Source organism: Thunnus maccoyii, chromosome 4 (assembly GCF_910596095.1).
Source record: "Thunnus maccoyii chromosome 4, fThuMac1.1, whole genome shotgun sequence".
Classification (NCBI taxonomy): domain Eukaryota; kingdom Metazoa; phylum Chordata; class Actinopteri; order Scombriformes; family Scombridae; genus Thunnus; species Thunnus maccoyii.
Genome location: NC_056536.1, coordinates 6,822,599 through 6,848,281, shown reverse-complemented (window position 1 = coordinate 6,848,281; position 25,683 = coordinate 6,822,599). Strand labels below are relative to the sequence as shown.

At 39.1% G+C, this 25,683-nt stretch overlaps 1 protein-coding gene across 9 annotated transcripts in view; it reads right to left on the bottom strand.

The window, feature by feature from the left end:
- LOC121895364 overlaps nucleotides 1-25,683 on the bottom strand; it is a 204,273-nt gene that overhangs the window by 79,669 nt on the left and 98,921 nt on the right. For 3 of the 9 annotated variants that reach the window (XM_042408430.1, XM_042408428.1, XM_042408425.1), the window contains 2 exons: nucleotides 3,164-3,288; nucleotides 421-1,079 (listed from right to left, as the gene is read on the bottom strand). The exons of 3 other annotated variants lie outside the window; for them this stretch is intronic. In XM_042408430.1, the coding sequence (XP_042264364.1) occupies nucleotides 905-1,079; nucleotides 3,164-3,288 (300 nt within the window). In that variant the 3' untranslated portion in view covers nucleotides 421-904. 3 more of the 9 variants (XM_042408426.1, XM_042408427.1, XM_042408431.1) reach the window with 3 other exon arrangements.

Sequence of the window (25,683 nt, the reverse complement as noted above, 5' to 3'; positions counted from 1 at the left end):
ATTACATGCTTCTACATCTCTTCACCAAACTCCTTCATCTGTGCATGGCTCTCCAGTGTTTTTCAACTCTATTTGCTAAAAGTTTGTTGTTGATCTAACGTCCTTGTCCTTGTTTCTTGGGCCGCTCTACTTTATAAAGAACCTTGTTAAACAAGGATAAAATGTATTCCGCCAATGCAAAGTTTCAAAACAAAGACCTTACAAAAAGTGCAGAAAATGTCTAAGTAGAAAAAGTTATGTTTAGAAAAGCAAATGTTATGGAGTCAATTTCTGGTAACGTTAGCTAACTGTGAAAGTCATTGTCAACACTTTTTGTCTTCGCATTAAGATGCATTTATTTTGAAGCACATTCAGGAAGTGGTAGCTTTATGCATGTTAGCTTACAGCTGCAAATGGACAGAGAGGAACAGAAAACTGCATCTAATGTTGATCTCTGATGTTTGGCTGATACCTAATCCACCTCATAAGGTGAGTTTTGGCACTTTTATTTCAGCACAATCCAGCATTTCTCAATGGAGCTGATATCAATCGTAAAATCAATGTCTAAAATAACCTCTATGAGAATAATAATTCTAAGAATGAGCTACTTGCTCTGAAGGAAAATAGCTAAAATCATTAAGGACCGCTGTGTGATTTGGGGCATTTTCAAATCTGTAGTTCATTTGCTCTGGTCGGAATCAGATGTTATCAGTGGTCCGAATCAAAGGTTAGTAAACCTTTTTGTGTTTTCCCCTTGGTTCAGTTTCTTTTCACACACAGAAAAATGCAAGGGAACCAAAATGCCACTAAGAGTGTTCACTCTGCTCATCGGTCAGTAAGAACGTAAACAGGAAGAAGGTCCTGAAGAAGCTTCTATCTGCCAAAAATGCAACGTACTTTGTTGTGCAAGTCCAGGTTGGTTTGATCATCCACATCCCAGTAGGCAACTGTTTAGTTCAAACTTCAAAGACAGAGTACACCTCGTAGTTGGGATGGATTGAGGTCGGATAACAGTCCTGCCACAAACAAGCTGCTCCAGACTTTGTTTGGGACCAGACTGAGACCACTTCCTCAAAGGGTCTTGGTGTGGTTGTTTTGGTCTGCAATGGAGAACGATTACTGTGTTCAGACCTGTTCAAATGAATTATACCAAGGCGGAAAACAAACCAAAGTCCAATTCAACTGGACTAAACAACATAGGTTGGAAAACATTCTTTATCTCCCAACGGGACCATTCTAGAAAGGTCTCAGTACAACGCGATCTCATAAGCCGTGACCTCTAAAACATAGTTAGCTCAGCAATCCCAGAAAATTCTAGACCCACTGGTTCTAAAAAGCCACACAAGTAAAAATAGTCATTTATAAACAGTCCTGGATTTGATCTTGAATTCACTTTTAATACAAGACATAAATATTCAGTTCCCATACTTCACATTTAATGATCGCAAATGTGACCTAACTATAAAGTATGATCATACAAGAGGGCCTGCAAACATAATGATGTGCTGGGCAAGGCACTGAATTGCCTTGGGGCTAATAGAGCCTTGTACTAAACAGTTACTATTGATTAAGTCTTAGCCTCTAAATGAGTTGTTGTAATAAGATCAATCTTAATTTTATCTGGAGACATCGGCTCCCTACACCTTCATCAGCGTGAGCTGGGTATGGTAATTTTCTTTGTTCAGGACAAATTTGAGACATTGAGCGATGAAGGTTTTACATCTCACAGAAGAAAACGGATAAAACATTTTTAATTTGCATAATGTATCCCCATGTAAATCTTTTAAAAATTCTTAATCTAATTTAGATCAAGGAAGTAACGCAAGGCACAATTAATCTCCCTTAATTCAATTTACCATATTGACCTTTTTGTTTGCTAAACCATATTTACATATATCAGATAGAAAAAAGGGGTATTTGTATTAAGTAAATTAAACAATAGACAAGAAGTTGTGGCAGTTGTTGTTGTAGCTAAAGTTATTAGTTTTTTTTGTTCCTGTTGATTTGTCTTATGATCATAAACTGGAGTTTGTAGAAATAACCAAGTACCTAATTTGTAGCTACTGTATCACTGAGCTATATATGAATAAATAACTTTCGGTCAAGAAAAAATGGGGACACTCTTCGGGGTGCTACTCTGCAACGTAGTGGTTTATGTCCATCACAAACATACCTCAACCAGTGGTGTATGTATACAAAAACCTAACCATACCAGACAAAACCACATAAATACATATTTACTATTTCTTTTAAAAGAACTGCGGTCCGGCTTTGACTGTGGACTGAGCACCCTGGTCTTTGGAGGCTGAGATGTCGAGTGTGTTTTTTTTCTCAGTAAATATGCCATGTCACAGGGGTTAAATACCACCTTAAGGAACAATGGAATTGAAAGTGAAGGCAATTAGCAAATCAATAGCTGTTTAGAGCTGGCGGTTTCCAAGGAGGTTAAACATCATCATTCTAAGAGTGGGGTTGGCAGTTGTTTTTATCCCCTCTCTTCATTCTGAAACTTATTTTCTTTTTCTTTTCTACTGCTAATTAGCAATAAAATGCGACCCTCCAAAAGCACTTCAGTGGAAAATGGAACATTGATTTTATTTATGTTTGTATCAAGGCGCTTTATAAAATATTGAGGTGGGTAAAAATGCCGCAAATTGATTTAGGCAAACAAGGAGGAAGAGGTTTGACAATCTAAATTATAAAGCAGAGGTTGCTCCTTCTAAAACTTTCACATAAGGGCTTTTAAATGTATCACTTTAAATGCATCAAAGCTGAGAATTCTCAAGGAGAGCATTGATTTTTCAAAGGAATTGCTCACCTTCCAGTTCATGAAAAAAGGTTGTGCAGAGGGAATTCAAAACATTTTGGCTGTGACAAATCTTGACAATGACAAGTGTGCAAAACATTATGGAACTTCATCAGAGTAACATACGCTCACAGTGTTAAGTAGGTTTTCTCCGATTAGAACAGCAACATCCAACAGAATAATTGTGCTGCAGCCATTTAACTTTAATTCAATGTCAAAGCTCATGTTTCAAGTACAAAGCTATTTTTTAGAACATACACCACGGTTGCTCCGTTGTGATTTCCAGCCAGTATGATCCGTTGCAGACTACAGGAGCAGTGCTCTGTACTTTCAAACAAAGGCACTACAGTGTATAGCTGTCACCAGACTTGGTCGGACCTGACAGGCCGGCGGGATGTTGGCCGTTGGTGCTGCTCTTTGAGGATGCCTTTGGGTCGACGTTGGGTTGACACCTCATCCATCTCAGCCTCTGTGAGCCACCTGAGCCTGCCCCTAACAAGGAGCTGGGGGAACCAGGAGATGGGAGGGGGGTTGTAAGGAACACAGAGAGGAGAAAAGGGTGAAGGGGAGGTAAGGTGCGGAAAGGGGAGGCAGAAATGGAGGAAAGGATGAACGAGAATGGAGGAAGTCAAGCAAAAGTGAAATGGATCGGGAGAGAAGGGGGAGAGACAGACAAGTGTTTTTTAAAATAAAAAAAATCACTGCATGGGAGTGAGGGGTGAGGGTTGGTTGGGTAAAAGTGAGAGAAGGGAAAGAAGAGGGGAAAAAAGTAGAAGGAAAAATGAGGGGATAGCCGGGTCAGCTTGTCCGCCTGACGGGCCGTCAATATATTAAAGCCCCCAAAGACATTTTACCTTCAGAGATGGCAAGGTGACCTATTGTGCTCAGGCAGTGGAACAAACCAACTGTCAATTAGTGTTATGGCCCATCAGTGGCTCTAGTAAGTTGAGTAGATGTGGCCACCATAATTGCCTTTTTTTTTAACATGATGTCAAATTGTCCCTCTGTAATCAATTCGTGGCAATCGGAAGTAAGCACTGTTACTTCCAAATGCCACCATCATATTATGACATCTTGCATGATGGCAAGAAATGAAATACATCATCCACTGTGTCTAGCAGTTGGAAGCTTAACTGCAATGATGCTACTGAATAGAGCATCCTGTTCATACAGCTGAAACTCTTAACTTCCAAAAGTCCTCTCTGAGTTTTCAGAGAGGACTGTGGTCCAATTAACCAGATTTAAGGTTTACTACGTTTGAATTTGATGTTGATGTGTAACAGACTGCAGATGACTTTGTTTTCATGCACTAGTTCACTGCTAATAGGCTTTTTCCACTGAGCTTTCCATAACCCAAACTTGTAAGGCTTTGGTGTTATGTTGTGCCAGAACATTTCTGACCTACATCATCAAAAAGGTGACACCAGGACAAAACAAACAAACACTGTTTGAGAGTGCAGTTGTGAGGCAGACAACAATGGAATAAGTTGCTCTGATATTGATTTTCTTTTTTTACATGTAATAGCTTTAATGTCAGTATCTTTACTGTAAATTAATGGAAGGGCCCCACCTGGAGAAGTGGATCAATAGAATGGAGCAGAGAGTGAATGAAACTGGTACCAGACCAGCTCTGACCCCGCTGACCAGCTGCCTAGAACCGGGCAGACTTGTCCCACTCTTTCCATGCTCTGTTCCATTAAATCAGCTTAATTCTCTTGTTTGTTCATGCTGCCTCGCTACTTAATGGAAAAAGAGCTTAATACTGGAAAATGTTACATGATTCTGAAGATACCAGAAAATACAGCACACACAATCCACACTTTACACGGACAAAAGCATAACAAGACAACAGATCATGCAAGTAAGATAATCTGAGTCAGAAAAAACCTGGTCTGCGTATTAAAACACACTTCCTTGCAGTGCTTATCTAAAGACATATCCTGTTTAATTTTGCTTTGTTGTCTCTGTGAACAAGCTGTTGCATTTCATCCCACAGAGAATACCTGGAACCTGGATTTAGTGCCACCCCCTGAGCAGTGCCAAAATTCAGTTCATGAAGAGTGTCCCCACAGCAGGCAGACAACAGTGGAAACAAAAGTAGATTTTGTGATGATGGCTACATACTAAGGGCCCTATTTTACACCCAGCGCAGAGCAACGCTAAGCACAGCGCAAGTCTCTTTGCTAATTTAAGACCGACGCAGTTGTCATTTTCCCATCCAGCGCCCACGTTGTTAAAATAGCAATGGCACTTGCGCCCATCAGTGCGCCCATGGGCGTGTTGGTCTAAAAGTAAGGTGTGGTCAGGTGCATTGTTGGCGCATTGCTATCTTGAGGCAGCTGAGAGCGATTGCACTATTGACCAACAAAAACCTGGTCTAAAGTCAATGGCGCAATGTTGCACTGTTATTTTAAGGGCACGTTATCAGGACAGTAATATGCACCTACACAGGCGGGTGAACAACATACACTCTGCTTGTTACACACACATGGATGTGCAGCAGCGCACAAACATGTAAAGGGTAACAAATAAAAGGATTAAAATGTGAAAGATTATTATTGTGTATATTATTTGATTTATAAAAATACATGTCATAATATTTATCAGAATTAACTAATCGCAGTAATGATGGATTAAATTGTTTAATAATTTGACCAAATCATGGCAAACACGTAGGTATTTAAACAGACAGACAACAACAGATCAGACACAGACTGTCCTGCAGCGTCAATACATGATGACATGAGGAACACATGAGGAAATAAATGAGGTGAAAACAAGGATTAAACTAACGAAGGAAATAAATCTGCACAGCTTCTAGCTGCTGCCAACAGTACAGTGATCAGGTTTCCATACTTTCAGCAATTAAAACCCCGCTGATTTGACCTGTTACTCCATGACTGAACAAAATGATTTTAAAGAAACCAAAGCTGTAATTAAAAAAAATAAACCTTTTCAAAAACCAAACAAAGATACATTTGCAACAATGAATGAACAGGATCTTAAACAGCGTATTAGTATAGCCTATATTCAGGTCACAGAGGTAACCATATGTTTCCCTGAAAGATATTTAACGCGTGATGTTTGAAAAATCCAGGTCATTTCTTACCACTGCTCTGATGGTATTTTCAGGATCCACTAAAGACCCCTCTAACCGTCTGGATGAAAAAGATATTCCGTCCATTACAAACCCAATTTTCGACCCATCACCTGTGTTGTGAGTCTGTTTCCTATCCAGGTAGCTGACAGGCTGCTATCTTTGTTTTGATTTGGAAACAGAGGTGCAACATGGGAAACTGGTTAAAAACCTTTTTTATCATTCAGTGGATGGAGTATTTTTTTCATCCAGATGGTTATAAGAGTCTTTGGGGATTCTGGAAATACTTACAGAACCGTGGTATGTGTTTTTAATAGTGTTATAAACTACTGTGCAGTGTTATGTCATATGATAAGCCTTCAAACTCATGTATTACTCAAACTGGATGTCATGGTTTGTATTTCATCTTCACACACATACATGTAGCGACATGCCCGCACCACCTCAGATATGGTTGCGTTCAGCCTTTTGATCTCTTTCCACTCATGAACCAATACCCAACTGCACAACAACATCAACATACCTGTAGAAGTGAACTTATGAAAGCTGTATATCAAGTATATATCGAGTATATCACAATAAATCATTCAGCATCCTCTCCAACTTCAGGGCCAAACTGATTCCAGTTCAACACTCCCTCCGTGACTTCAGTCCAGACAGTCCACTATTCACGAGAATCTTCTCTCCGCTCTCCTTTAAAACACTCTCCCCAAAACCAGAGTCACTAAAAAGCCCTTCCACTATCATTAATTAATGCAGAGTTGATTAGTTTTCCCGACTTGCCGCTTCAGAGCCCGGTTGACTTTTTCCACGCGCTTATAAAATAGAGAGAAGCAGCGGTGCGATGTTGAAATGTGGTCGATCACTGCTGGAAATTAAAGTCCAATGAAAAGTGGACTGAGTGGGTTCAGTGGTGCGTAGGGAAGGGAAGCCTGAAGGGCACGTATGTGTGTATCTGTTAGTGTGTGTGTTTCGTAGGAGAAAGAAATAAGGAGAGTTATGCGTACATGCGTAAAGTATCTGCATAGATAGAGAGGAGGGATACAATGACAGCAACACCTATTCAGTGTATAGTAATGCAATTTAATAGCTGTGCAAGAAGCTTATAACGTTCATTTTTTGTTGTGACTGTGTAAGAGAGGTGTCTCAACAAAAGAACTGATCATAAGGCTTTACAAACGGTTGGATTACATTATATTGTGCAAGTATTTCTTTTATGGTGTTCAAGGCCTGTATATGTGTCTTATGCATCGCTGTGTAAAAACTGCACATATGCACACACACGAGTCTGCATGTGAGAGAAAGACGAAGCAGGTGAGAGAAATGAGTGAGGGAGTGGGTGATGGAAATGGAGGGAGAGAGATCTCATAGTAAACACACAGCCTGGAGCTCATTAAAAGTGTCTCAGAGGGCTCCAAGGCAGCAACAGAGTTGGACTCAGTCTAGCCCTTGTCCTCCCAGCTCCATACTAAACAGCCTAATTAGACTTAGATTCTCCTGAGCTCCCTAATGATAGCACTTCACAAAGACAACACGAGGAAATACAGCACATCGGGAGCCTTAATATGATGCTCATGCTCTGGTTATGCTTGCTCTCTCCCTCTCTCACATCAATAATGTCAGTTTATTCACTTGTTTCTTTTGCCGCAGCAGAATTGTGATTGTGTTCGGGGAATTGAGCAGTTCAACTGTTAACGCTTGTTATTTTATGCTGTTTTAATGCTTGGCAAATTGACTTTACAGCTACTGAAAAAATGCAGTATTGTTTTTAATGTGATGGTATGACAAATGACTTGCAGTTCAAGAAAAAGAACTAATAAATGCCCTGGAGCCTTAACCCCATAGTCCTATGTTGTTTTTGCTAGGCATGTATCCTCTTTAATTATAGGCTAATGGCATATTCTTACCAAATATAGGTATTTACAGGATCATTTAGGCTACTCGGAAAAGCTATCATTTAGAGTGTTAGTGGTACTATACATGTTCAAAGACACTTTTTATATTGACTTTTACTGTCAAAAACCTATTGATGTATTGAAAAAGACAATTTTAATGGAATGTGCCACTCCTTTGATTTTTCTTTTCTTATTTCGATTTGGGATGAAAATGTTTTGAATTTTGGCATTACAATGTCCTAAAGTGCTTTAGGTGATGCAAACAGTAAAGTGTTGCCATGGACTCAGTGAGGGCCTCGGTATGCTTCAAATGAAGTGATTGTTGTATCATCTTTCCAACCAGTCTTTCCAACGTCAAAATTTTGGGGTCTGCAAATGAAAATTTTCCTAATTTCCCAATAAGGTAAAAGAAGGCAAGGTATGAACTTCTCTCTCAAGCGCTAATTTTTGGCTGGACCAGCTACGGACCAGTGAGTGATGAAGTTACACCATTGGTCAGCCGGCCGAGCGTTGGAGTTTCCCGATTGGCCGTTGCTCTTTCAAAATGAATCAGTGTGAGATGATGGAAGCGGAGGACAGCAGTGTGATGTTAAACTCCTGTTTAAACAGACACATACCAGCGTCTCTCCGGCTGGCAGTGCTATCAGCAGCCAGCCGGAGAGACGCTCCACGGTGCTTTTGGATTTTATAACTGAAGTAATACCAGGACGAAAACTTTTTTTTTTCTGACGTTTTCACATCACAATCGATGAACAGCATTAAAACACGAGTCTTGCGGGTAAAACATGAGACTCATGTAGCTGTTATGTCAGTTTAGTGTGGGGCGGCTGCTCTGAAGTTGTCCTTGATTTGACTGTAACTGCGGTAACCAGTCGAAGATGAGCCTCCTGAATTTGCGCCCAAAATGTTGTCAAAACTTTAATTTACAATTTCCACTGCAGCCTCCATGATCATTGACTGGGAAGAAGCAGAAAAAAGATGGCTAGGAGCCTGAGGGAGAGCACACAGTTAAAGCACTCAAAATAACCATCACTCTGACAAAACACTCAATGCAGAGTGAAAAACAAGAGACATCTACAGATAGAAACAGTTAACAGATAGGTAATTAGAATTAAAATAAGTTCTCTTTCAAATCAAAAATCCCAGAATATGAGAGGAAAGTAGTGTTCTTGCAACTGCATTTATAACCTTTTTTGTTGACTCAGACGTAGCTTAATCATATCATGTGATACACTATTTCATTACACTTTACCAGCAAATATTACTCCACTACAGAAAATCGCAGATGAACATTTAATATCCAGGAATTCACACTATAGACACTACCACTGACCATCCCTGTAACAAATGACCCTCTAATTGCTCCTCAGTAGCAAGCCACAGCTTGCAAGTCATGGTAATGTAAAAAGATAATACTGCACTTTGATATATGTTCATAACTGAAAAGAAAGGCCTATTACAGTCTAAGTAATTAGTTTGACCAAATCTGGTCACTAATTTAAGTGTCAGTGACATAAATAAAATTATGTTAATTAACTAGAATATAAAATTGACTCAAAGTTTTTGTTCTTTTTTAAAGTGTGGATGTACAGGATGGATGGGCGGCTGTGGCTCAGAGGTAAAGCGGGTCATCCACTTATCGGAAGATCAGCGCTTCTCCAGTCTGCATGTCAAAGTGTCCTTGGGTAAGATACTGAACCCCAAGATGTTTGCGAAGGCTGTGCCATCAGTGCGTGAGTGTGAGTGTGAATGAGCATTAGAAACTCCTCAGATTGAGCAAGTTGGCACTTTGCATGGCAACCATCAGTGTATGTATGTGTGTGTGTGGATGGATGAATGTTGGTCAGAAGACTAGAAAGGTGCTATATACTGTAAATGCAGTCCATTTACCATTTACAGACAACAATCACTGCACTACATTTGACATTCAAGAAAAAAAGGATAATTATGAGGCAAGGTCTGAAGTTGTAAGGAACATCTTTATATGATTTCTTTAAAAAAAAACAGAAGAAAAAAGAGTTGTGCTTTGTGTTGTGGTTACACATATATAGTGCAAGTCATTATATGATCTGTGTAGATAATTGTATGGATTAAAATAGAAGAGTGTCTGATCTGTGAGACAGGAGACTCTGAACCACAGCTGAAACACCTTCATATGTTGACAAGCCTTGAGAAAAGGTGCAATTTTTGACATAAAAGATGACAATATACCACTGAGGCTGAAAAGCTGTGTGCAATTTAACAACTGTCTCACTGTCCACATATGTACATAAGGTCAGCAGTAAGTATGCATGGTTGGTGGATTTAAAGTTATGGTCTTCATTTTTTTTTTTTAATCTAATCTCGCAGAGGGCTGTTCTTTCTACATTAAACTTCACACAGATCACATGCACAGTATTCTGCTCGGAAATGTGACTTTTCTTTTAATTAAATGTTGATTAAGTTTGAGTTTTCTGTAGTTGGCTTTTGTTCTGTGAAGCAAACAGGGTTATCACATCTCATGCTAACTATCTTGTGCTTCTATTTTTGTAAATAAGTATTCATATGAAAATGTCAACTATGTTCTAATTACTTGTGTTTTTTAGATTAACCACTCCATGCTTCCCACACCATGGAGACAAAACTTTTGACACAAGTGCAGTACGAAGAAAAAAAAAAAAAAAAAAAGAGGCACTTAACACAGGCAGAGGGAGAGAATCACTGACAAGAAGTCAACTAGATGAGGGCAGCAACAAACAGAGGAGGTTTTCAATATTTGTCCTTTATCCTTATCAGGCTAACAGTCACCCTGTTTCATCCATCTCTTCGTGTTCTGCAGCTGCAAGGAAGAACTGAAGCATAAGCTGAGAGAGGAGATGAGGAGATGAAAAGGAGCGTGGTGCAGGGGTGCGAAGAGGAGAGTAGAAAATTGAACGATCAGCTAACAGGCTTTGTTGAGACAAAGCTTGTCAGGGGCATCAAAGGCGAAGGGGGGAGAGGGGGAAGGGTGATGATGTATCCCCAAAGGGAAAAACAGGAAAATGAGGATGTGACAAGAGTTCTGATACCTCGCCCTTACTCCCCAGTTATCATATGGTTGCAATGAACACAATGCATGCTCTCACAGCTGCAAGCACACATATAATTTAAATATATGTAACATAAGCTACATGTAAACATGTATTTGTATCAACCCCGACACACTATCACACACTATCACACACTGGCCCGTGGTGCATCGCTCCTCTGCAAGCTCCCTCTGACAGGCAGGATTAGAGTGATTTGCTGTGATTAAGCAGCCGCCAGTTAAGTTCAAGCAGGTTTTTGTAATAGTTTAATTCATGGGCAAGGAGAAGGGCTTAAATGAGATTGTAGAGTGTGGTCGATTAAGCTCATTAGGCGTTTTGAAGAGGGCAGCCTTTCTCACATCCCTCTTTTCCTGCAATCAGATCTGGGATGAAAATGGGAATTAATTAGGAGGAGATTCTCCTGCTGTCCTGCCCCGTTGTGTTATACGCTGTGTGTGTGTGTGTGTACTGTATATTTGTGTGTGTGTGTGTGTGTGTGTGTGGTCTTGAGACTTGCTGCTTTAGCGGTGTCAGGCCTGGCCGCGAGCCTTGAAGTATTAAATCACCATTTATACTACCTGTGTGGCAAATTTGGGTCCATACACATATCACATATGTAAAGGTGCTAGGATTACAGTTAAGGCAGTGGTATTTGGATTAAAAAAAATGTTTGAACAAAAGATTGATGTTTATGTATTTTCATTGGCATCCATATGTTTGTGTTGATAAAATGCTTGCAAATGTGAAGTGTGCTCAGTGGACTTTAATTATCATGCATTACGGTTACAGCAGCACCTTAGACATGCTTTTAATCAAGAGGAAACATCCAATATTATAACCTTGCAGATCAAAATGGCACTGAAGAAAGTGAAACATGAATGCTGCAGAGATGGACTTGAAACTTACAGCTGAATGTCGCCACACTTGGCCGTGTTCTAGCACTAGGGGACGAAAGGTGAACCGGCTTGAAACCATACATGGATTGCTAGATTTGGCTAGGTCTTAAAGGTGCAGACCTGGGCTAAATTGGGATGACAATCAGCTCCATTTAGTTCCCCTCCAGCTACCTTTTAGTCATTTTCTGCACTCTAAATTAGACCTGCTCTGCTACATCATTCATCACAAGTCTGCCATGAGTCTTGGCTACCAGCTGTGCCATATTTCGTCTGCTGTTGGGCCACGCCATACTTGGCTACCTGGGAATCAGCCTACAACTCTGGAACAGAAGTACTGGTTTAGTCGCCTCATAAAAAAAAGTTGCATTCTTCACTGATTTTCAAGTAGACAAGAGAAGACAAGACAAGAGTGCAGAATGATTTGAAACAAGTCAGTGTAAGTGCACTGCAGCCAACCGGAGGAACACAGCATCTATTGGGGGAAAGCCATTGGGGTGCTGTGCTAAACTGCTGGTCACAGTAGTCATTGGAAATGTTCTGATCCTGGCATTGTTCCAGCTGGGAACGACATCATGCCCAGTGTTGACACTGATCACTGGCCAAAAGGCTCAAAGGAAAAGCCCTGGTCAAACTGTGGACTGACCAGTGAGGACGGCTGGTCTCTCCCCACTTTTCACTTATATTTATTTGAGTCTCTATGTACATAATAAAATTCACATTATTCCATCATTAATTGGGATAGCATCTGCAATTATGGCTTTCATTATACTGTGGCAAGACTTAAAAGTAGGCCCGGATTCAAAGAAACTCAGCTGGGTCCAGTTTTATCAATAAAGCTTTACACACACGTAAATTTTGTTTGGACATAAGAACAAATCAGATCTACAGGTTTTATGAATACACATTTTAATTTGGCTCCAACATATTTCACACAATATCAGTCTGCTCATGTTTCATGACAAAGATCCATTTTTAGCACAGCACAGTTCGCTTGGAATTATGTCCATATTGGACGATTCCACAACTCGAGATTTACGTCCAAGGCCAACATTCAATGCAAGAAGTAGGGGAGGGCTGGGACGAAAGTATAACTTTTTTGTATTTACCTCTTTGCACAGAGATGCATTTATTGAGAGTAACCAATTTTAATGTGAACAACATACACGTCCTCAACCAATACCAACCATCTTTTTTAAAATTTAGATAAATGAGTCAGAAGGAATTAGGCTGGAAATTGACATTGCGCATTGTTACTTCGCCCCTCTCTGTCGGGATGAAAGAAACACAGGCACGGGACAAAATTAACGGTTGCATAAATCGACCACAAAACAAGTAAGTACTTAATATTTCTGGCATTTAATGCTCGTTAATGCTTCAGTTAGTCCTCCAAGCAAATTACCATGTTACTCTCAAATCAATTTATCATGTTAAATATCGCAATTGTATGAAATTGGTCCAATGCGTCAAACTCACCTTAGTACATAATCACCATTTTCTCTTATGAATAACATTGGGTTGGAATTTAAGATGTTTAAACCATCACAAATCCTTACTTATCACGTGCACTCCATCTATAAATCACATATGTTCCTCTCTTTTTCGTTAACAGCAGGGACAGTCGAAGCAAAGATAATCAATTAAATAAATGGAGCAGAAAGGATTCACTAAAGGCAAATTATTCCAGAGACTTTTTTTTTTTACCATTATACTATTAATGTCGGTTGTATAGTCACAAAGGTAATCAATTTAGTAAAACTGATCAAGGGCATTATCATTCAGTCACTTGTTTAGAACATCAGTACATTAAAAATAATATAAAGTAGCGCTGAACAATGGATGGTGCACAAGCATGTATTCATTGTGTGTGTGTGTGTGTGTGTTTGTTTTAGGGTCACATCAGGACTGCTGAGATCTCTCTTGGTCTTCCTCACCCTAACCCTGGGTATTTCTTGCAAACATAAAGAGCAAAGAAATACATCTTTAATCATAGTGGGACAAAGGTAACACCATGTTACGAGGAGAAAATGCCTGATGACATAATTTTATTCTCTTACTGTTACCCTGCTCAACAGGCATAATCTAAATATCATGGTGACCTGACACTTTCTTTTGTCATCTGCTTACTATATGTAATGTACGTTATCTCGAATTCTTTACTTAATGAAAGAAATCCTGAAAACTGCCAAGCGCTACCAACTGATCCAGTATTTCTGTGTGTAGATGTGTTTTTGTTTAGTGTTATAAATCATTTTATAAAAAGCAAAAAAGGAAAGAAACTCAGAAAAGTTTGTTAAAGCGGCTGTTGAGAGTTATTTTTTAAAAACTGTAATTTCAAAATGCCATTGCATCTAATTTAACAGTGGTATATTTAAAAACTGCGCATGGAACATCTTTTCATTAAACATTAAGCCGTACAGTGAAGTGTAAATAGATCCCATTCAGAGATTTGGTATTCCCTTTGTCTTTGACTGGCCTGCCACAGCCACTTTTATGTGGTTTAATGTTTACATTTACACCCCTCTGAGAGTTTCCCAGATGAAGACAAATGATATTCATTGCTGTTAATTATTCAACGTGAATTCATAAAGGACGCTTTAGTGTGATAAATAAATAATTTAAGGACAGACAGTCTCTTTGAGAAGCCTCTTTTCAGTGGGTTGTTACAGAAGCATTTCTACTTGGACGTGGACGGTCACCGCAGATTGACAGGAGCAGCGACAACATCGCAGGCATTTGCTTCTCTGTGTGTTGGACCATCAGGCTGCCCTGGGTCCACACAAGTTTTCTATTCAAATACTTTAGGGGCTGTTCTATGTCAGATTTTTTTTTTTATCTATCCACTTTGAAGTTAGCTTTTTGAAGCTTAGTTAGTTTGTCTAAGTTTTAACTTTGCACAGCTCTGTTTAGTTAATAGAGGAGATTCTAGAGGGAATCAGTTTCAATCAAAGCTAAAAACACACTGCTGCTGCAGTGCCGTGGCACATCATATGACGCATATCAAGTGCTGCCCCTAGCACCAATACGAAGCGTCGTGCTGCAGCATGTCAATATAGTAATTACCTGGATGTAACTCCAGTTCTATAAGTACAGCGTGGGACCATAGACTGTATATAAATATGGACGACGCATCTCCACTTCTTACCGCTATGGAAAAGTGAAGCCAAAATATCTCCTGTACAAGAGCTGCCACCTTGCTTGTGTGACGTCATTTGGAGCCAGAGTCCGCACAGTAGAGTCGGCGGTGAGATGACAGCCCACGGAACACGCCCCCTCAGCCGTTCCGTAGCCTGACGGAGGTTTGAAAGCGGTTGTCACAGCTGCCAGTCATGACGTCATATCCCCTTTCTACATCGTCAAATAATTAATTAAAAACAAACTTATAAGAAAAATGAGCACTTGGACAAACATCAGCATGATAAGAACTACCTGAAATGACAGAAACCATCTTTGGGAAAAATTTATTTGATATGTAATTTTTTTAGTTTGGCTCATGTCCCATCCACTAACATGGAGGGGGTGGAAATTATGACCTATACTGCAGCCAGCCACCAGGGGGCGATCAAGATGTTTTGGCATCATGTCTGGGGAGCTGTCATGATGTCCATCTTTATATACAGTCTATGTGTGGGACAACGAAATGCCATGGGTGAGTTGTAGGGGTGTAATGGTACGTGTATTCATTCCGAACCATCATGGAATGGATTCTGGTTTTGATGAAAAGTGTGATGAACAAAATTTCAGCAGAACTAATGGTTTATTTATATTTTTGAGGTTTTATGGTTTACCATTTAACAAGCAGCAACCTGCCGGTGGGTAAATCTTTTCAAAGTCATACTGTGCTGCCAAAATATTCTAAAAGATACTGTACCAAATACATTAGGCTGAATTTTGGGAGAAGGGTGTAAAATGAGGATGCACAAGACATCTGGGATATCTCAATTGATGGAATGGAGTAGCCATAAAAAACATGATGTGTTTGGTTTGGTATGAATTTTAGCTGTAATTATAGCTTCAGTGAAGATCTGGAACAAGTCCATGCAGAATATAGTAGATACTGTAAGGCAGTGTGGAAAAAGATGATGTTAACAACCTTAAAGGAGCTGAAAACATATTACTCAGCTTTTAACTATGAGCAATAAGATCCTGCATCACTTTTTCTACTAAACTTACATGTACAGCTTGATCTACTGTTCAACTATATTGCTCTGCTGTTAATAAAAGTAACACTATTTACTGAAGATCTGCATTCTTTGAGCCAAACAACACAATGCCTTTAATTCTGCCTGCCGTCCTGCCTAGCAACAGCTTTGCCTAACAACACAGCAGACACTCACATGGCTAATTACATTCACACTTTTAAGATAAACCTTTGCATTTCCCATGTCTCCGTGAACATCTTGTGTTTATTGTAGTACATCTATTCCGCAGCTGTGCAACACAGGCACTGCTTTAATGTAACATTACCCGACGCTGTGAATGTATTAGAACATTCATCACTGGTAATGAATGGAAATAATCAAGGTAACTGACAGGTTTGATCGTTTTATCATTCAGTTATCATCAAACAGGAATAATTGGCTTAAATATCTCTGCAGATCCAGAGAGATGTTTCACAAGTGTTAAAAGCACATCAATGATAGACGAGCCTCTCCTTTTTATCCTGTTTGAAGTCAAAACCCGCGTTTTCCCTTCTTAGTCCACTTTTTGGTGACTCTACCCTCTGTACTGCTACACCAGATGTTAGGTGGAGACATAAAACAGTGAGGGGTGTGCATGCGCTTAATAGACTTACATTAATTTCCTGGAGACTTACCCTAACTATAACCACTACTTGACTAACCCTAACCTTAACCACTGACCCAAAAATCAGCTTTGTCCAATTGGGGACAAAAGCCATGTCCCCAGTTGGACAAGCCATCCCCAATGAACTGGTCGTAAGTCTGAAATTTGTCCCCAAAAGTAGCCTATGACAGATCACGCACACACACACACTTAACTGGGTTTAAGTGTTTACAGGACAAAATCCACAGATCAAAATGACAAAGAAGGTCATCCCATTAGTACGATTTTTCAACTTTACAGGCTCTAGATTGATTACTGTTCCCTATATACACACACATTATCCATAGATGATTATTTATTGTATTATTTGTTTTATTCTTGATTAATGTTTAATCTTTCTAGGCAATTGCTCTCCCATAACAATGGCAAATTTAATTCACCAGAGAAGTGTAGAAAACTGTTGTTTTTCTGTACTCGCTCTCCTCTAGGCAATACAAAGGTGCATCAGAGAACACTACACATCAAGATAAACACAGTCCTCTAAATCTTTCTGATTCCTCTTATCTGCTCTTTTTGTTAGTTAGAAACTTCAGCAGTTCATTACTTATGAACGCTGATGTTTGTAATGTATTATTCATTCAGCAAACCTATTTCAAATGCAACACTGTTTACAGTATTTCTTTACAAGTTGTTTAAAAGTATAAAGACATGCTTGAGGCTATAAAAAGCATTTCATCACAGCATGCAAGTTTTCCCTCTACAATGAGAAGCGATTCAGAGACAAGGAGCCTGATTGAGCTGGTGCTGGCATTCTGCATTAGAGTGGAAACACTAGGCTGTGCTCTTCCTCAGATAAGGTTGAAGAAACTGGCCTGTACTGGCTACATGACCAGTGTATGTCCATCTAACCTACGTTTGCCTTCTTTAATCACTTGTCCCTTTTTATGGTGCTCCAGGCTGCTTTTTTGTTTGTTGAAAATATGTAACACAACAACAAATCATTTAAAATTGTATTTTTGGCCTTAAAATACTTGGCATTTTATTCCACAATTACACAAATAATTATATTAACACTAATACCCATGTCATCCTCTTTTTCCATGCTGTATTTCCATAATTTTGCTTTCTTGGTCTATTCTGTTCACACAACATCAGCTCTTCCTGAGGTTTCTTCCATTTTTCCCCCATTAATGGTGTTCTTTGGGGAGTTTTTTCCTTATTTGAATTGTGGGGTCTAAGGATAGAGGATGTTTTATTGCTGTACAGATAGTAAAGACCCCTGAGGCAATTTGTGACTTGTGATATTGTGCTATGCAAATAAAATTGACTTGACTTGACATCTTGAAAAGCTATTTTACCTTTGCTCTTGCAATACTTTTGCAAAATCATATGAAAAAGACAAGGACCATACAGTATGACACAGTATACAATGTTCTGAGAATTAATTTAACTAAGGATATAACTGAAAAAAAACTGTCTACCTTAAAGTTTATTTGGTGATGTTATATCAATAAAAAATGGTAGTGTTTAAATGCTTAAAGGTGCAGTGTAGAATTTAGTGGCATCTAGTGGACCAGGTTTGACAGAAATGGGATATAATATTCATAAGTATGTTTTAATGTATAAGTGCATATATGTATAATCCCATTAAAATAAGAATCACTGTGTTTCCGTTACCTTAGAATGAGCCCTAGGGAGTGGGTCCTTTTCCACAGAGCCCACCATGTTGTACTGCCATGTCTCTACAGTAGCCCAGAAAGGACAAACCAAACACTGGCTCTAGAGAGGGCCTTTTGCGTTTTTCATGAGTTTCATGGCCACTGTAGGTTCTCTTATGTGCTTGGAAGGGGAGGGTGAAGTGGGGGGTGTTTAGTTGGTTGCAATCTGCAACCTCACCGCTAGATGCCACTAAATCCTAAACACGGGTCCTTTAAAGGCATTTAAGAGTGTATGTTTCAACTTACTGATTGCTAAGGCAGCATCTGTAGCCTGAGCAAATCATTCAGACAACACAAAAGTATCAACACTTATTCATACGAAATACATGAGGTCGTAAGCTTGGTGAAGTAGTGACTCACAGGGCTGGTTTGTGAACTGCTGCTGCTGTGGCCCAGCCAGGCTAGCGCTTGTCAGTTATGATAGCCCCTGGAGCGTCTCTCTACTTTCTCTCTACTGTTCTGTTTACTTTCCCCTGGCATGTTGTTCACCATTGCACATCATTTTATTCAATATTGCTGTTGAGTTATTGAAGAGGGAAAATAAAGCTAACACCTTGCTAATAGTCAGTTAGCAAAACTCGTTAGCTTAGCTTGGTCAGTAATGGGACAATAACTTCACACAGTTTATTCAAAAGACATATTTAAATTTTACCATCAACTCCTGTCTGCTCTTTTATGGAGTGGTACTCCGATACAGGTTAAATAAAAGTGATGCACCATAGCTAGTAAGCCATGATGGATTCCTCGATCCATTTTGGAAACTCTAGCTCTCCATTGCTGAGGATTTACTTCGCCCCAGTAAGTGAATCTGCTCATCACAATGATCACAATTTGGGGTGAATTTTTGCCATTTTAAATCCTGGTGTGACCAGGTTTATACAGAGCTGAAGAAGCCTGTCCACCTCCACCCACACCTCCCTCACTCATCTTGTTAGATCAGGAGGCAGAGAACAGGGTGGAGCAGTGTTTGCAGCAGGGTGAAAATATCAACCACTAGGGTAGCAAAAGAGCCATGTGTTTAGTTAATCTTTAAATACAACTGATTTGGATGTAGTGGCTAAAACAAAAATTCTTTGAGCCCACAAATTTTGTGAATAATTCAAATTGTCACTTGATGACATCACAAATTGGTAGTAAGTTTTTCTGACAGAGCACATTTCTTCTTAACACCATAATTACATGTTATTATTACAATATTGTACATCTGTTTCAAATTTACAAAGATGAACAGTCCCCTTCAGCTGAACACCAGGGACAAGATGACTGATGTCAGCAAGAGACAAATCCTGGAGGTGCTCCATGGACAGTGAACAGTGGAACAACTATGACAGTGTTTCGGATTCAAAGCTGTAAGCCCTACATTTAAATACAACTAATTTGGATGGTATAGCTTAAACAAAAAATCTTTAAGCCCACAAAGTTGGTGACTTAAAGTGTCACTTGATGAAATCACAAATTAGGTAAATTGAAATAGGAAGGTTTTTCTGAGCAAACACATTTCCTCTTAACACCAACAGAAAATTCAAAATTTGAATAGGCACAAATCAAACAAATGTTTATTACATGTGACTAGGAAAAAATGTACAGTGCTATGATGCATCTCAAATTATTCTTTAGATTCCCAGTTTTCATCAAACTGCTCGAACATCAGCTTTTATGAATGTCAAATTAATACTAAGCAATCCATCAATATGAGGGCTGCCTTCTCAGATTTATTGAAAGACCACCCTCAGATAAGGACAGAAAGTTTCAAAGATGCATTCGTTGTGACATTAAAAGTTGCACATCAACATCTTTGTAATTGCCTAGGCTGCATGTGTAGTAGTCGTTTTTTTTTTACATGGTGCAATACTTAAACCTAGAAACACAAAACTGAATCACCAGCACAGTCTAACCAAATTATTTCATACAAAAAATAAATATATTCTCATAAATATATCAACAGTTAGGCCTAATTTAATAATTTAATAAAGCAGGTGCAGGTGGCAAGCAAGACACAGGAACTTGGAATGGGTCTTGAGGAGTTGTTGCTTCTATTCACTGACAAATAGCCTTCACTATACCAATGAAATGAAAAAACCTGACAAAACACTAACTTATGTTGCTTCAGTATTTAACAGTTCAGTACCTTTACCAGCCAGAGAAGACACTGAGCAATCAAACACTCTATATGTCACGTTTTCATCTTCTTTCCAGTTGTCAAACAGCTTTAATTTAGTTGAGCCCTACAACGGTTGACTATACTGCACTGTTCATAACGCTAATTTTGTTAGCTCTAGGCCTATTCACATGAACTCGTTAGCTTAGCTCAGCACCTTGTGTTGCAATATTTATTAATTCACGAGGGTCTTTCAAGATGAGCCAGGACTGTGCAGAATCGATCACCAGTGATCATTACACAATGCATGACAGTTATATTTGTGTCCAACTTGATCCCAACCTGCTCTGGCGCCGTAGCTGCTCTCCACCAACTGCAAGACCCGGGATATGATGGGAAATGCCTGGCTGTCACCTGATCAAAGAGCTGATTGGCTCAGGTGTTGGTTCAACAACATGACGTGTTATAGAAACTCTTCATTTTTAGTTTTATTGTAAAGAATTTGATTTTATTAGTCTGATTGTGTAGTAAGAATTCAGATGTGTTGATGACAACTTTTATCAGCTAGAGACAGAAAACATTCCACCATCAAATATTACAGATAGACAATATGAACATTATGTAATCATGTAATTTTTGTCAGCATTATGAACTGAAATAACATAAAACTTTTGGTAAGAAGTGGGACATGAAGATTCTCCTCTGTAGAGATGTGCAGCCCTGACAGTCTGAATATTTGATAGATAAAGGATGTAATTTCTATTTCTGCTTCTGTCCCCTTGCATATTGAGTACTGATTGGTGTTTTACTTTATTCTTTTATTTATTAGCACATTACAAAATACATTTTTAATAAAATATTTAAAGATTGGATAGATACACAAAGTCATTCACACATATGTTACAAAAACAAACCTGCATATACTCAGCTATACATTGATTTAAAGTAAATAAACAAATATGCAGGAGAGACAAGAAGCTAAAGGGTTACACCAAGACATCTCCCAAATACTCAAGACAAGATAAATTGAATTACATTGAATAAAAATAATTTTATATCATTTAAATTTCTTTATCTCTGGAATGAGATGTGAATGAGTTTGACAAGTCAGCTGATTTATGGTCAGCATGTTGATCACCCGGTAGTGGTCCACCTGCTATCTGTTGAGTTTCTATGTAAAATAGTTTAATAGTATCGGAGATTACAGAATAAATACTGTTTTGATGATCACAGGGTTCCAGGACATTTTGCTAGTTAAAGGCCTACTCTATCATACAGAACACTGTTAAAACAGTGACTTTGTGGATAAAAGCTTCAGTAAATTGATCTGATAACATTTTATTAAATCAGGATCAGATCTAACAGAATGAAACTATTTCTGTGACTTTCTGTATATTCTTTGAAGGCTGCTGGAAACTGTCTGACCTAACTGCAGCTTTTTGTTACCGCCCCCTGCTGCTGCCGCCTGATCTCATCCACTCTCCAGGCAAGGCGCTGTTCATCTCGAACAAGCCCATTTTTACCGCGACTCAGGGAGTTTCTCTGTGTCAATCTGCAGGTTTCAGTGAACAGGGCCTCACACACACACAAACACACACACATCCAGGAGCTTACAACAAAGTACAGGCTGTTACCATTCTGATTTTACAATGTTATATTGTGTTTTTACTGTTTATCTGAGATGTTCAGCAGCAGGTCTTCTCCCTACAGCAGTGTAGGAAGTTAAAAAAAATTTGGGGGGGGCAGCTTTTGCCCCCACTGTCTAAAAAATTGGGGCATTTACTAAATTTTGGGGGCAAAAATAGTAATTAGTGCATAAAGTTGCTGTTTTGAACGTGAAATGAGCGCAGATTCAAATAAATACAGTAATCATCACCTTGTGTAACCAAAACCTCCTCAGTAAACACCGTCTCATTTGTAATAATTGTCTACATGTTCTAACTACAATAAGCACATGAAAAGCAAATTAATGCATCAATTTCCTTTCAACAAGTAAGGTTTTATTTAGGAAGAACCTTCAGTATAAACCATTAGATGACAGTATAACATAATGATCTTGAGATCATGACTATATTTAATTGGTTTGATCTTATTAAATTGACCAAAAGTTCTGGTTGGGGGGATAATGTCATATTCAGACCTCCTACAAGTCAAAGCCAGTCTACCGTTGTCATTGTGGGTCTGATGCGTTGTATGCCACAGTTTTACAATATTATAGACTAGAAGCTACAAGTACTGTCAAAGAGCCAAAATGAGTGTAATATTCCTTCTTTATTGATGCAGTTCTGGAAATGCCTTCAGCTGAAGTTTTCAATAGCCTTCTTTATTTCATCTCCAAATTTATCCTTGCTGAGGTTTTGACCAAGATGACATGATGAAAATAACATAATAGACTCGATTATCCAGCACTGCCTCAGTGGTTAGTAAAAAATATGTTCTAGATTTGGGAATAAAAGCTCATTTCACTCGATGCACTGAGCCCATTAATGTTAGTTGCTGCCCTTTTTACACAGCCTGTTCAAGGCGAGAATGCTGCGCCTTTATTCCGCCTCACTGTTCTGTATAAAAGGTATGAACACGCAGTGGGGGGCAGAGTTGCTCCTCCAATAAGTCGGCTATGGAGGTAGTCATAGCCGGATGGACGTCTGTGTGAAGCTTTGGGATAGCTGGCATGGCTGGAGAGGGAGCTGACGCTATTGTGTTATACATCTTGCTGGGATGCTATGTGAATGCACACACGGTGGCATTATGCCAGTTTTGTTCAGTGAAAAAAAAAATAAAAGCGAAGGTGGCTTAGTGACAGATCTCCTTTACAGCTATAATGTGGTATATCTGTATAAAAAAGTGAGAATACATGAGATGAGAGTATAAAACAGCCTCTGTAAAACCGCAATGATCGCCCCACCGGTCGGCAAGACCCACATATATATATTAACATTAACGTTAGTTAGCCAAATTACTAACACTATATTGGCTAACGTGCCAGACAAAAGACACTAGCGTTAGCGTTAGTATTACTTATCATAAGCAAATCGATTATGTTTGCTGGTTTGGTGCCGATGAGCCGAACACTTTTTTGACCTATTCGCTTCCTTTGATAAAGTCGTGATTACTTTTTCGCGGTTCCAGGCTATTTTTGGGCAGGTGAGCCCTGCATGCCTTGCAGTAGAGGAGAGTCGTCTTATTCATTTATTTGACACCAAGCCAGTCTATTTTCCATTTTTCAATAGTTGAAGCCGCAACTTTCTTTTCCGTCTTATTCGTCTTTATTTTGCTTGCTGGTGGTGTTGGTGACGGCCTAGGACTTATGTTGCTTTCATCGGGTGGAGCAGTTAGAGTTTTTGTAAGGAGGTAGCGGTCCATCCTGGCAGCGACCTTCACTGCAGGTGCAGCAGGAGTGCAACACCTGTCAGGTATCGTAATGCGTAGTGTGAACAACAGCGCCGTTTGTGTTTGTGTGTTGAAATTGAAATTAAATGAATTGGAAAATAAAATGATGGCATCATGTAGAATTAGGATATTGACCTAAACTGGTAAAGATAAAATTATTTTTTTTGAATTTTTGGGGGCAATTTCTGCCCCTCGATCACAGTTTTTAGGGGCATTGTGAGATTTCTTGGGGCATTTTTGCCCTTGCCCCCTGCTAATTTCCGACGCTGCCCTACAGTGTCACCCAGCATCTGACTAGCCTGCAGCAGACCTGCGTTCCGTGTTGTTAACTCTTTTTTACCTGAGTTACACAAGTTAATACAGGCTATCAAGCGAGAGTGCTGAAATTACAACCAGTGTCAAGGGCAGAATAACTTGGACTAATGTTAACTTTACCAGTATGCAAACTTTATTCTTTTTTCCTAACCAGTATCAATTTTGCTTGTTCTTCCAAGTGTCGCAGGCTCGCTCGAGGCAGAAGAAGTCTGCTGGTTACCTCCAGATTCTTCTGTCATGTTTACAAGAATTTGCATGCTTAAAGGAGACCTACCTTTCCCTTATTTTCAATCATATATAATGTTAAAATGTTGGATGATCATATTAAACATGGCCAAAGTGTCAAAATAATGAGGTAAATGTAGGTAGAAGTATTCTCTGTGAGCAAAAGGCACTGGCTTCAGACTACTCTGAATAGTCGGTTTCCAACAGTTTTTTCTACTTTCGGCCCAAGCCAAATCGGCTCATGATGGATTTCTTTATATGGTAATCTGCTCCACGCACAGTGTGCGAGTTCACTGCACTGCTCCACTAACATTTTAGCATTTTGGGGGTAGTCACATCAAGCCATGACTCAAGTCGAGCTGGCACACTGTGAGTGTTTTTCCATTACACAGCACGGCAAAGTAAAATAAGTAGTTTACCTGTTGTCGGTGTGCTGGTCATCTGCAGCTCGTCATCAAACATCATCACTGTAGCTGTTTCTACTTGTACTATTCCTGCCTTCATTATTTCTAATTGATCCACTGAACAAAGAGCTCCATATATCTTTTAGCGCCACTAATGAAGCTCTGCTAATTCAGTAAGGAACACATTTAATTTCCTGTAAATTCTTCACAATAGAAGTCTTGTTATTTAGTCATTAAAAACTTTTAATATAACGCAGTAAAGCATGAAATGTTGGGTTTTCATTGCCAGTAACTCAACATGACCCTGATATGGCTGCCCCTTGGCAAGCTTCCAAAAGCTGGCCAATCAGACCAGAGAGGGCTCATCAGGAGGCCTTAAAAAGACAGGAGCTAAGACTGCCTGTTAAGAGACAGAGGCTGAACTGAGGGGCTGCATAAAGGGCCAGTATAAGATAAATAAGGATTTTTTTAAACTGTAGATCATGCAAAACTACTCTAGTGGAGTCCCATGATAAAAAAAAATATAGAGCTGGAAATGGTCCCCTTTAATCTAGTAAAAATGCCTTGATCAAATGAATAATTTCAGTTTGATGATCCGCTGCCAGTTTATATTGTATCCAAATAAAAAAAAAAGGGTTCAACCATAAACGTGAATTAGAAAGTTTAGTTTAAATGAACAAACTAATACATTTCTGCTACTGGAGTGAGAAAAAACATTGAATCAACAACAGCTTTGTTTTACTTTTTTCAGTGCAGTGCAAACAACAGTTTTGATATAATTCATCTTTACATTAGCATGTACTCATTCAAGAATTTTCAGTGCAAATTTAACATATTCTTTTGAGTAAAACAGACCTGGCATTATGAAAGAATTTCAATCATTAGTGCAAAACATTTTAGATTTTATATGGAATGTTCTAAACCAAATTACAATTAATTATTGAAATGTATGTATTTTAAAGCCACTGAACCATGGAAGACATCAAACAACAAACTGAACTAATGGACATCACAAGAACTGAACTAGTGGA